This window comes from Nicotiana tabacum, chromosome 3 (genome assembly GCF_000715075.1).
Source record: "Nicotiana tabacum cultivar K326 chromosome 3, ASM71507v2, whole genome shotgun sequence".
NCBI classification, from domain to species: Eukaryota; Viridiplantae; Streptophyta; class Magnoliopsida; order Solanales; family Solanaceae; genus Nicotiana; species Nicotiana tabacum.
In genome coordinates, this window is record NC_134082.1 from 152,001,766 (window position 1) to 152,013,842 (window position 12,077).

Consider the following 12,077-nt stretch of genomic DNA (forward strand, 5'->3'; position numbering starts at 1 on the left):
GTTAACACTCCGAAATCACCCCGAGGCCTCCGGAACCTCAACTAAAAGTACCAACACATCCTAAAACCTTATTCAAACTTGTTCCAACCTTCGAAAACTTAAAACAACATCAAAACATCAAATCACCCTCGGATTCAAGCCTAAGAATTCCAAAACTTCCGAATTCAATCAAAAAGTCTATCAAACCTCGTCCAAATGACCTGAAATGTTTCACACACATCACAAATGACACAACGGACCTACAACAACTCTCGGAATTTCATTCCGACCACTATATCAAAATCTCACCTATCAACCGGAAAACGTCGGAATCTCAATTTCGCCAATTCAAGCCTAAACCTTCCACGGACTTCCAAAATACATACCGATCACGCTCATAAGTCCCAAATTACCCAACGGATCTAGTCAAATCATAATAATTCCTATCTGAGATCATATACAAGCAAGTGAAATCTTGGTCAAACCCTTCCAACTTCAAGCTACAACTAAGAACTGTTCTTCCAAATTCATTCTGATTTCCCTAAAAACCAAAACCAACGATTTACATAAGTCATAATACATCACACGGGGCAAGTCATGCCCGAGAACTAGCGAGCGAAGTGCAAAAGCTCAAAGCGACCGATTGGGTCGTTACAGTTTCTTTCAAAACTCTACCTTCAAGAACCCTTATCTTTCCCGATTTGAGTTTCTATTAAGTTATTTCGAAGCTTTCTCTGATTTTCTAGTATGTTCTACTGTGTTTTCTTATGTTGTTCTTTTACTGGAGTCTGCATGTTAACAGTCTTAGTTTATTTTGAGGTTTCTGAATCTACTTTTGTTAGTATTTGTCTGATTTACTTGTTTTCATCTCTAGAACTTGATTGATGGTGAAAACCCTAAAATTTGGGGTTCAGTCGAGTTCTGAGGCTATTTGCTATGTGATTTAGTTGGTCGTCATGCTCTGAATTCGATTGATTTCAAAACCCTAACTTTGGACCTATTCGAGCTTCTGAAGCTGCCTCATCTATTGCTCGACTAGATTCGAAATCTTTTTGTTTCATCCTCTGTTTCTTTATGTGATTTTGACTTCCTTGAAACTAGACTACAATTTTCAGAAAAGTCTTTTTACTTGACCCCTTTGCATGCTATTTGATACTCTCTCTTTTCTCTATTACTGAGTTACTAAGATTGACCTATGTGACTACCATGTTTCGATAGTCCACTACTTACTTACTTTGTGATTGCATGACTCTTCTCTTTGTCCTAAATTCAGCCTTGCATGCCTAATACTTATGCACTCTTTTATATGCTGAATTTCCCTCTGAAATGACCTTCAATTTTGGACTGATTTCAAACCTCCTTGTGTAATTTTGATTGCATTCATGTGTTAAGTGATTGGCTCTTTCCTTGTTTCGCCTTACTGATTCCCCTGTTTCTTGGGTTGATTTGAAAACTTTCCTTAGACTTTCAATTCCCCTATTTCTGACTTGGTTTATTTGTTTACTCATGGGAACCCATGTTACTCTCCTTAAATCAGTGATTTTGAAATCCCTGACTCCTTGATTTACTATATGTTGATTGTCTCCATATTCTGCAAATTTATTATGTTTCTTACCTTATTTGGCTAACCGAGTATTTCAAAGATTCTTTCCTTAATTAAACCTCTATGCACTTACCCCTAATTGTCTACTCTGCACATGATACTTACTTGATTTCCTTCCTTAAATGTTTTCTGCCCATTACCATTTGACTTCAACTCCTTAATTAAAGGAAATCCTTAATACTGATTGATTTTAATTAGTACATAGTTCCATAATTACTGCTAAGCTATGATTCTTGCCTTATTTTCTACTCGTTTTCAAACTATAAATGCCCTGCTCTTTCATTAACACAGAGACACGAATACTCTAAGTTCTAAAATCACTTACACTCAAAAACAAAACACTCTCTTCTGCTTTACTACTTGTACTGTGGCCTGTTTTCAAAGTTCTGCTACCTGCCTTTACTATATTTTGCTTCTCTAAACTGGTATGTTCTGATTAAGATTTCAGCGTCACAACAATATGTTTACTTAATCCTTTCACCTATTTGTCTGCCTACTGCTTGTATTTAATTCAGTACTTATTTTAGCAATTCTGCCTGTTCTGAATTTATGATGTATCCTAAACCCCTACCCCAATGTGTTTGGTACTGATGGCTTGTTTGAGGCATGACAGTATTGATCATTGTTGTCTATGACTCAAACCACTATGTTACCACTATATGTTGTGTATTCTGGTTGATTTGGTAAGCATAACAGCACCCCCTATTGTTGTGCATGCCCAAAATTAACTAGTGCCTAAGTACATAGGCTCTTTGCAAGATCCCAATCCCTGAACCCTTTTTATGTGAAGTTATCAATTTTGAAACTGTTCCCTAGCACCTCTTGTAAGCACGTAATTTTTGACCCGCGCAAAATTTAAAGTTAGTTTTAGTATTTTAATATTTTTAAAATATTTACTTGACTTTGTTTTAATATAATTTTAATATTTTTACTTTTAGTCCTAAGACATAAAAAAAATAAAAAAAATAATTTTATTTATCGTGTTTATCGCTTTTCTATATTTTTATCTTTAGTTTAAGATCAATTAGTATATTATTATTCATGGTATCTTAATTTTATCATGACTTTAGCCTATTTTCTTTACTTTTTACTTTATTGTTATAACATTTAAAAATACTAAAAAAGTAGTTTCATTTTAAAATTTTGTTTCTTTACTTAACTAAGTTTAATTAATATTTTGGTAGGATTTTTGAGTTTGTCTTTGTCCAACAAGAAAATTTGTAGGCCCAAAGGTGTGAGTCAATTTCTTTTAACTTAAACCCAATTATTCTTAGCCCATTCTTCCCAATCTATTAGCCCATTTATGTGCAAAATTTAATCCTAGCCATCTATTTCCTTCTAATCCAATGGTCATCATCCCTTCCCACCTTCATATAAATACCCAATTATAGAAACCCTAACCCAAATTTTCAATTCCTAGTCTTGAACTAAAAAAGGAACCAGCCACCAATCCACCCTCCCAGCCGCGAAAAGCTGTCGTCAGCTACCCCAAAACCACCGTGGACTATTAAGGTCAACCATGGCTTAAATCAACACTGGTCCGTCCAAATACCACCACTGTTTCCAATCTTTTTTTGTATTGGAACTCAACCCCATAACCACCGTAGCTCCCTCAACCACCAAGATATCACAGTCAAAACCACTCCGTTCATCATTCAACCCTTTGAGATTTTGAACTATTCGTTGCAAAAAAAAAAAACTGCATCAATTTCTTTTGAAACAATTGCGATTATTTTCTGCTAAGTTGTATTGGAGTTGGGACGTTGAGGGCGTTCGAGGTTGCTGTTCGACATTCCGTTTGGGGTTGCCAGTTGTGATTCCTATTTTGGGTTCGTTTGTTCCCGTCTCAACTTTCGAATCTGAGTATCATCGTTTGTGGGATCACTTTTAATCAGCACACTCTACATTGAGGTCCAATTCTTTCCTATCTCCTTTTAATTTCATATACAAGATTTTAATGACATGAGTTTGGATTTTGCATTATTTATTGTTGATTGCTTGAATATTTTCATGCTTTGAATTTGATTAAATTAGTTTTAGTTATCATACCCATTACTGTTGGAAAGAAATTTACAAATGATAAGAAATCAAACTAAGGTGCAAATGGGCCAATAGGATAATTGGACATGGGTGGTATCGGCCAAACTTAAGAAAAGAGGATAGTTTTGACTTGACGTAAGAATGAAGTGGGAATTGGGTATAAACGGATCTATGTTATTTTAATATTGATTTAATTGTTGGGCTTGTTAGGAGCATGTTTAGGCCAACCACACACGGGTAGCCAAGCCTTAGGATTTTGTTAATTTCGAGGCGAGAGGTCGTTCCCTTAGTTAAATTTATCCAGGGAATGCCCCGAAGAATTTGTATATATTTTATCCGGAGTATGCCCCGTAGTATCATGTATTTGGAGGCCATGACGAACTTCGTGGGAAAAGTATAGTATATATTAGTATTTAGGATTTTACATTTATTTTCTTCTTTTATTTTCTTTTGGTTAGGTGGGGACGACCTCGAGCCTCTATTGTGTTTATTTTCTTTTCTGTGTTTATACCTCAATTTGAATATTTTAAATGCCAACCTGATCAAGTATACAACCGTACTAGTTACGGGACCTGGGGAGTGCCTAACACCTTCTCCCCGAGTCAAATGAACCCCCTTACCCGAATCTCTGGTGCAGACTTAGTTTAGAGTCCAAAGTGTTTTAAGAAAAATCATTTTTAAAAAAAATGGTGACCTGACACACCGAAACCAATGTCAGGTGGCGACTCTGAGTTATTTTCTTTTTTAACACAATTTTGTCACTTTTTAATTAAAAACCCTTTTGAGCTTTACTAAATCTTTATATTTATTTAAGAGGGTTTAGAAAAGTTTGGTTAAAAAGGGGTGTGACATCTCTGGCGACTCTGCTGGGGACTTGCAGGTTCGAGCTGGTATTTGATCTTGTTGGCTTTTAGGATATTCGGTTGAGGTGTTTGTTTTCTTTATTTGCTTTGTTTGTCTTATTTTCTTATTTTGTTGGTTATTTGTTTATCGCTTTTCTTAATGTGTTACTGTTTTATAAACTGTCATCATTTGCATAATCATGGGTCTTCTTTCTGCAACAAGTCTCGGAGTACGCATCGCGTGCACGAACTCTTTGTTGAGTCACCCTTAATTTAGGGGGGGGGGGGCGTCGGACGTATGGAGTGGGTGGAAAGCTTGAGCAGTCACCATCGACCATACGCTCCCCCGAATTGCCTTGTTAGTGAACCCCAAACTTAGGTCAGCCTTTAGGTCATATTTATTTGCATCATGTCATTTAGACCTAGCAGGGCTCGGTCCCAGGTACCGTGTCCCTTTGTAGGAAGCTTATCCAAATTTTGTCAAAATGGGCCCGTGGCCTAAAAAGGCATTCAATCATCCCTATGTGATACATGTTGCATCTGTGAGGGTAAAAATGTCATTTGGCGGATCGATTTCTTGGAAAGATGGGTGAAAAATGAAGCAAGTAGGGCCCACTTGCATTTTTCTTTCATAGTTTTCCAAAAATAAAATAAAAAGTGAAAATGAAAAATCCAAAAAAAAAAAAAGATTTTATACTTTCCCATTATTTTTCAAAAATTCAAAAAAAAAAGAGAAAAAGAAAGTTCAAAAGATTTTTACATTTTCCAAAAATTCAAAAATGAAAAGGAAAATCCAAAAGTTTTTAAATTTTCAATCATTTTTTTTTTCAAAAAGACAAAAAATATAGTTTTTGCAAATTAGATGCATTTTTTTTAAAATTCTATCCCTTATCTAATCTTCCTGAACTACGCGAACCTGGTTCTCGTCTTTCGAGACATGATACGTAGGAAACCCACATAGGGTCCGGTCTTCCTAGTAGGTCCTAGGTTCTTGGCTTCCGGGGTCGTAGCCAAATCTTGCATGTCTAGCAACTTTTGGCCACATCGGCCATTCTGGCAAAATAGGGTTATTTTCGCAAGAGTGGATCAATTACCTATGTATTAGGATCTTGAGTTTATAACTCGATGTCATATGACTTTAAGGTCCATCCATGTCGTGTTTGCGTCCCTAGCGACATGTGGCCACATCGGCCATTTTTGCAAAAAAGGGTCCATTTCTGCAAAGTAATTTTTAAGACCATGATTGTCGGGATATTAGAGTCATGTAAGCTTTAAATGGAGTATTTCTCATGCATTAGGGGTCAACTTTGTCAAGTTTGCGCTAATAGCCACTTAGTCCATTTTGCAAATATAGTCAAGTTGTGTCCTGCATTTGTCCATTAGGAAATGTGGTGGGGTCACGTAGTGTCCCGAGTCGCTAACCATGTTTGCTTCATTCAGGTATGGACCCGCTGATTCGATCCAAAGTGCTAATGGTAGTAAAGATTCTTAGGAAGTTGATCAAGTGGTGGAAAATGTTTTCATCGTTAGAGCAGCATGAGTTAATGCAGAAATTGGGCACCCTAACTTCCCTTCTCGATATCACACCCCGCCCAGACTTAGTGGAGGCGATGTTGACTTATTGGGATCCACAAAATTTGATTTTCAGATTTGGAGAGTGTGAGATGACTCCTACCTTGGCGAAAATGTCTGGTCTCACTCGTTTTAGCTATATAGGCAAGGACATGATACTTTCCCGAGACCACTCTAGGACAAGATCCCTTTAGCGACCTGGGCCTGAAAGATAATAAGCATTTAAAATGTCTCGAGCAGTCCTGGATATCCTTGGATTATTTGTTTGCTAGATTTGGACCACAGGATAGTTTTGACGTCTTTTGGGATGAGTTCTGCACAACCAAGGCAAAGTGGAAAAGACATCGCCTCGAAGCTTTTCGCCTTGCTTTGTTGGGATTATTGGTTTTTCCATTAGATGGGAGGCATATTAGCACCCATCTGCAGTCAGTGGTAATGGCATTATTTCATGAGAAGCAACGCAAAACCGTTACCATTGTGCCGATGATCTTAGCAGAGTTGTACCGAGCCCTGAGTGAGGTTAGGGGAGTTGTCAGATATTTTGAGGGAAGTAACCTTTTGCTACAGCTACGTATGATAGAGCATTTGCACACCACTTCCTTACTTTGTCCCATCAACCATGCCTTGAGAGATCGGGTGGTATGCATCGAACGTAGGATGAAATCTCCTAAGTTTACGTACCCAGTAGGCATCACGGCTTGAATTGAGTCCCTTGGTTTGAGGACAAATGGGAATGTTTTGTGGGCTTACCTTTGGCTACCTTTGGATGATATCTTGGTAGGGTGCCTCATGCAGCCTTTCCTGATGCTGATAGCACTCAAGTGTGTCAGGCCATACACTCCCGTTAAGGTAATGCGGCAATTGGGCAGAAGACAAGAGGAGCCTCCAACTTTGAATCTTCGGAGGCACATCATAAATTTTAGCAAAAAGGCGGCTGATGAAATCAAATATGTGCAATACTGGAACATGCAAAGAGGATGAAGAAAAATACATTAGTAGAGGACGTTGGTAGGCCCGAGTGTACTCAGGAGTACTTGATTTGGTTACAGTCCATCCCGCCATGGGTCAGCATCCCATTGCCAGCACAACTCAGGGGTCGGGCAGTTCAGACAAATGATTTTGAGGAGGCATCGGACCAAGATCCCTGGGATAAGCTTGAGTTGATAAAGTCTCAGTTAGCGGGATTGGCAGCAAACGTGGAGCAGCATAGCCAGTATTTGTTTAGGGTCGGCCTTCAGGATGCAAGGGCACATGCCAGTTCCTTTATTCCCAGCATCGGTGTTTCTTTACGAGGCATGTTACAGAGTTTGAGCATGACGGATAGCCTAGGACCATCCCGGTCAGGACAGTCGCATTTAGGAGCAGCTTGAGGAGTCATTCTATTTAGGTGTTTTGAGATTGTCTTATGTTGTCTTTTACTTTCATGTCTTGTCTAGAAGTACCGAGTCCTTTAGGTAGTGTCAGAGTCTGTCGTAGTGTAGTTGAGTCTGTCATGTCTTTCATTATCATATTTCCCTTTGTATTTTAATATCGAAAAGTTTTAAATGAAAAATCTCAAAAAGATTTTATTTCAGTTTATTTTCCACCACTTCTCCAGAACTACGCTTGGTCTGATTCATGAGGGATATGATACGTAGGCAACCGACATCAGGTTCGATCAAATCATTTTTGGTTCAAAATAAAAAGAGAAAGAAAAAGAAAAGAGTGATAAGAGGTGTTGGAAAATAAAGAAAAGGAAGGATTGAAATGAGCAAATCGGAATGATGCCATATGACCCTGCGACCCTCAAAGCCATTTTAGAACCGTTAATCGTTGTTAGGTGCATGTAATGTGATATTATTATTTGATAAATGCTCTAACGCTAACATGGTGGTTTTGTGTTGTTGTCCTCTGTTATCTGTATTAAGTTTCAGGAAGGTGGTTAGTTTGTTGGCACCCTGGCAAGTCATCCATACAACACCCGATCAAAGCGTCAAACAGTCATGGTTAGCAAGGAAACAGACACTGGAGTTGTAGACCCACCAAGGGAGATTGTTGAGTCGGAATCGGAACTGCAAGAGGAGGTCCGGAGGTTGAAGCATTAGATGGCAGAAATGTATCAAGCCTGGATTAAGGGACACCCTCCACCCTCCCCTACCAACTACATAGAAAACCATGTTTCCATTCCACCACTCTCTCAATCCCAGATGCCCAATACCATTGATCTTTCCCCACAACACGCACCTGGCTTTACCCCTTACCACAACTACCCTGGCACTTCAGCCCAAACTGTTCATGCTCCGCCAGCCAAAACAACCTTGTACCCTGCTCTGACATCTGCTCCTATTTTTGTACCCCCTCCACAAGCTACCCTCCACCGATCCTCTAGTGAGCATGCATTCCCCGCTATAGATGCCCACTACTATGCACCGGAGCCCCCTTCAAAGTCCCAGATCATTACTCTTACACTCCCCAATTTGAGCCTCATGTTGAAACTAACAAACCACCCAAGAACGCAGAGTAAGAAGAGATGTTTAGGAAGGTACAGAGTCTGGAGCAATCATTGAGAAATATGCAAGGGTTGGGAAACCAAGTGAGTGTGGCCTATAAGGATTTGTGTTTGTTCCCCGATGTCCAATTGTCTGTCGGGTTCAAGATGCCCAAGTTTGACTTGTATGATGGACATGGGGATCCTGTAGCTAATCTGAGAGGTTATTGCAGTAAAATAAGAGGCGCCAGGGAGAAAAAACAAATTACTGATGGAATAATTCAGCCAAAGTCTGAGTGGGGCAGCTTTAGAATGGTACACCCACTAGGACGCCAGCAGGTGGTACACCTGGGACAATATGGCTCAAGCCTTTGCCCGGCACTTTCAGTACAATATAGACATTGTTCCAGACCGCCTATCTCTGACCAAGGTGGAAAAGAAACTCAGTGAAATCTTTAGAGAATATGGGTTCCGATGGAGGGAGCAAGCTGCACGAGTCAATCCTTCGATGGAAGAGGACGAGATAGTTAAATACTTTCATCAAGCCCTAGAGCCCTCTTACTATGGCCACTTGATCTCAGCCATTGGTAAGTCTTTCAATGATGTGGTGAAGATGGGAGAAATGGTGGAAGGGGGGCTCAAGTCGAGTAAGATCATGAGCTATTCTTCTATAAAATCACCCACCCAGGCAATCCAGAGTGGTACCGGAAGTTTGCTAGGAAAGAAGAAGAAGGAACATGTCGCTATGGTTGTCTCCGGATCATGGCATGGCCAGAGGGGTTCACCTCATCAATACACCCATCCTCGACCCCGACCTCAAGCCTATGCCCAAGCTCCATATAATCTACCTCAACATTACTTTTCCCCGCAAAACCCCCAATACTCAGCCAGGCCATCCCAATACCTTGTTCACCATGCACAGTCATATGCTCAACCCCTACCTTACCCGCAATGGCGTGCTCCAGCTCCGCAGAATATCTACCCAGCTCCACAAAATACCTATCCACCCCCACAACCCTATCAAAACCCCAATGGTTCAAATTTTCAATCAAGGCCAGAGTATAGGAGAGAGAGGTAGCAGCGGAAACAAACTTTTACCCCCCTTGGAGAGTCCTATGCTAGTCTATTTCAAAGGTTAAGGCAGTTGGACGTCTTGAGGCCGATTGAGTCAAAGATACCGAATCCCCCTCCAAAGAACCTCGACTATTCCCTAAGATGTGCCTATTGTTCTGATGCTCCAGGCATGACATAGAGAAGTGTTGGTGTTTGAAAACGGCAATCCAGGAGCTTATTGATACCAACCAAATTGTAGTCCAAAGCCCAGACGCGCCGAACATCAACCAAATCCTTTGCCAGCCCATGTAGAGACGCATATGATTGAAATAGTTCACAAGGACCGAGAGCCCAAGAAGTCTATCATGATGATTCGGTCCAGTGAAAGTAATTTGGTTAAAGCTCCTGACTCTACCAAAGTGAAGCCCTTGATAGTTGAAGGGGTGACAGAAAAGCCGAGCTCGCTCAATTTGAAACCACCAGTGTTGGTCGTGAAAGGGCTGTCAAAAGATGTTAGGGCAAGTCCGGAAAGTTCAAAAGTGGTAGTACCAGGGATTCTAAGTAAGCCTGTCATAGTTGTGAAGGGGGCTCCTACTACCCCTATCATCATTAAACTAGTAACCCAGCTTCCAGTAGTGGATGCTAAAGCTGTTCCGTGGAATTATAAACAAGTGATTGTGACATACAAAGGAAAAGAAATAGAGGAAGAAGTTAATGAAACTGGAGGATTGACTCGTTCTGGGAGATGTTTCACCCCAGAAGAATTAAGGAAAGCCAAGCCATTCAAGGATATCCCAATGCCAGTAAAGAAATCGGTCACTGACGAAGAGGCCGAGGAGTTCCTGAAAAAGATGAAAGTGCAGGATTATTCCATTATGGAGCAGTTAAGGAAAACACCAGCTCAGATTTCTCTTTTGTCTTTGTTGATACATTTAGATGAACATCGCAAGGTCTTGATGAAGATTTTGAATGAGGCACATGTTCCTGATAAGATCACAGTGAACCACTTGGAAAAGATAGCTGGCAAGATCTTCGAAGCAAATAGGATCACTTTCTCGGACGATGAACTTCCTATGGAGGGTACATAACACAACCGAGCTCTTTATCTCACAGTGAAGTGTGAAGATTCTATTGTCTCAAGGGTTTTGGTTGATAATGGCTCTAGTGCGAATATTTGTCCCCTGTCTACTCTGCAAAAACTAAAGATTGGCACCAAAAGAATCCACTTGAACAGTGTGTGTGTTCGAGGCTTTGATGGGGGAGGTAAAGATTCTGTTGGAGATATAATGCTCGAATTGTCGATAGGGCCTATTGAGTTTACCATGGAATTCCAAGTGTTAGATGTGGCTGTCTCATACAATCTGTTGTTAGGCAGGCCCTGGATACATGCTGCTAAGGCAGTCCCATCTTCTCTGCACCAAATGGTGAAGTTTGAATGGGACAGTCAGGAAATAGTTGTGCACGGTGACGAGGACTCGTCAGCTTGTAATGATACAATTGTTCCGTTCATCGAAGCTGAAGATGATAAGGGACCTTGAGTCTATCAGACTTTCGAAACAGTGTCTGTTGAGAAAATTCCTGAAGGAAAATGCATTCCGGGTCCTAAGCTATCCTCCGCGTTCGTCATGGTTGCGAATGAAATGTTGAAGAATGGTTTTGTGTCGGGCAAGGGTTTGGGCTCATCTCTGCAGGGTATTGTGCATCCAGTGCGCCCCAGTGGGAATCCTGGTACATTTGGTTTGGGATTTATGCTTACAGAGAAGGACGTGAAAAGGGTTAAAAATCTGAAACAGAAGGTATGGTCGCTCCCCAAGCCCGTCCCACACATCTCTAAGTCTTTTGTCAAGCCAGGGACCGAAAAAACTCCAACCTCTTCACTCTCAAAACCTGTGGTCGATGTTGATAAAGAGCTGATCAAGAGGTTTCAAAGTCTGTTCGAAGAGGTCAATATGGTAGAAGTTGGTGAAGGCTCTAGTAAAGCAAATGTGCAGCTCGTTGGCCCAAACGTGAAGCATAGCAATTGGGAAGCTACTCCTCTCCCCACCAAGAAGGAGTTTTGGTAGTTTGCTTTGTTTTCCTTTCTGTTATCTGGGTTATTGCAGGATTGTAATCCAGATTTTTATTTTTGCTTGTTTTGATGTTCAAACCCTTCTATCCTTTTATTTTCAATGAAATGCAATTTTTCGTTTTCCGTTATTCTTAATAGTGTTTTATTTTGTTCTTTTTTCTTTTGTACAATTCTTTTTATGCTGGTTGCATGCATAAAGAGTTTTTAGCCGAGTCTTAAAAGCCAATCTAATTCTGAAATAACAATCCAAGAAGTAGAATATGATGATGAAATAGAATATGATGAAGAAGCAACATTTGAGGAAATCAGTAAAGAGCTAAAACAATTTGAAGAAAAACCAAAGCCTAATTTGAGTGAGACCGAAGCAATCAACTTAGGGGACCAGGATGATGTTAGGGAAACCAAGATCAGTGTGCATTTAGAACCGCAAGTTAAGGAGGAAATAATCAAAAC

At 40.3% G+C, this 12,077-nt stretch overlaps 1 protein-coding gene across 1 annotated transcript; it reads left to right on the forward strand.

Moving 5' to 3' along the window:
* The first annotated feature begins 3,017 nt into the window (after positions 1–3,017).
* LOC142179524 (uncharacterized) lies at positions 3,018–11,750 on the forward strand. The gene is made up of 2 exons (XM_075250087.1): positions 3,018–3,493; positions 5,905–11,750. The coding sequence occupies exon 2, from the start codon at positions 9,877–9,879 to the stop codon at positions 10,642–10,644; it is 768 nt and encodes a 255-aa protein (XP_075106188.1). The 5' UTR covers positions 3,018–3,493; positions 5,905–9,876; the 3' UTR covers positions 10,645–11,750.
* Positions 11,751–12,077: the final 327 nt, after the last annotated feature.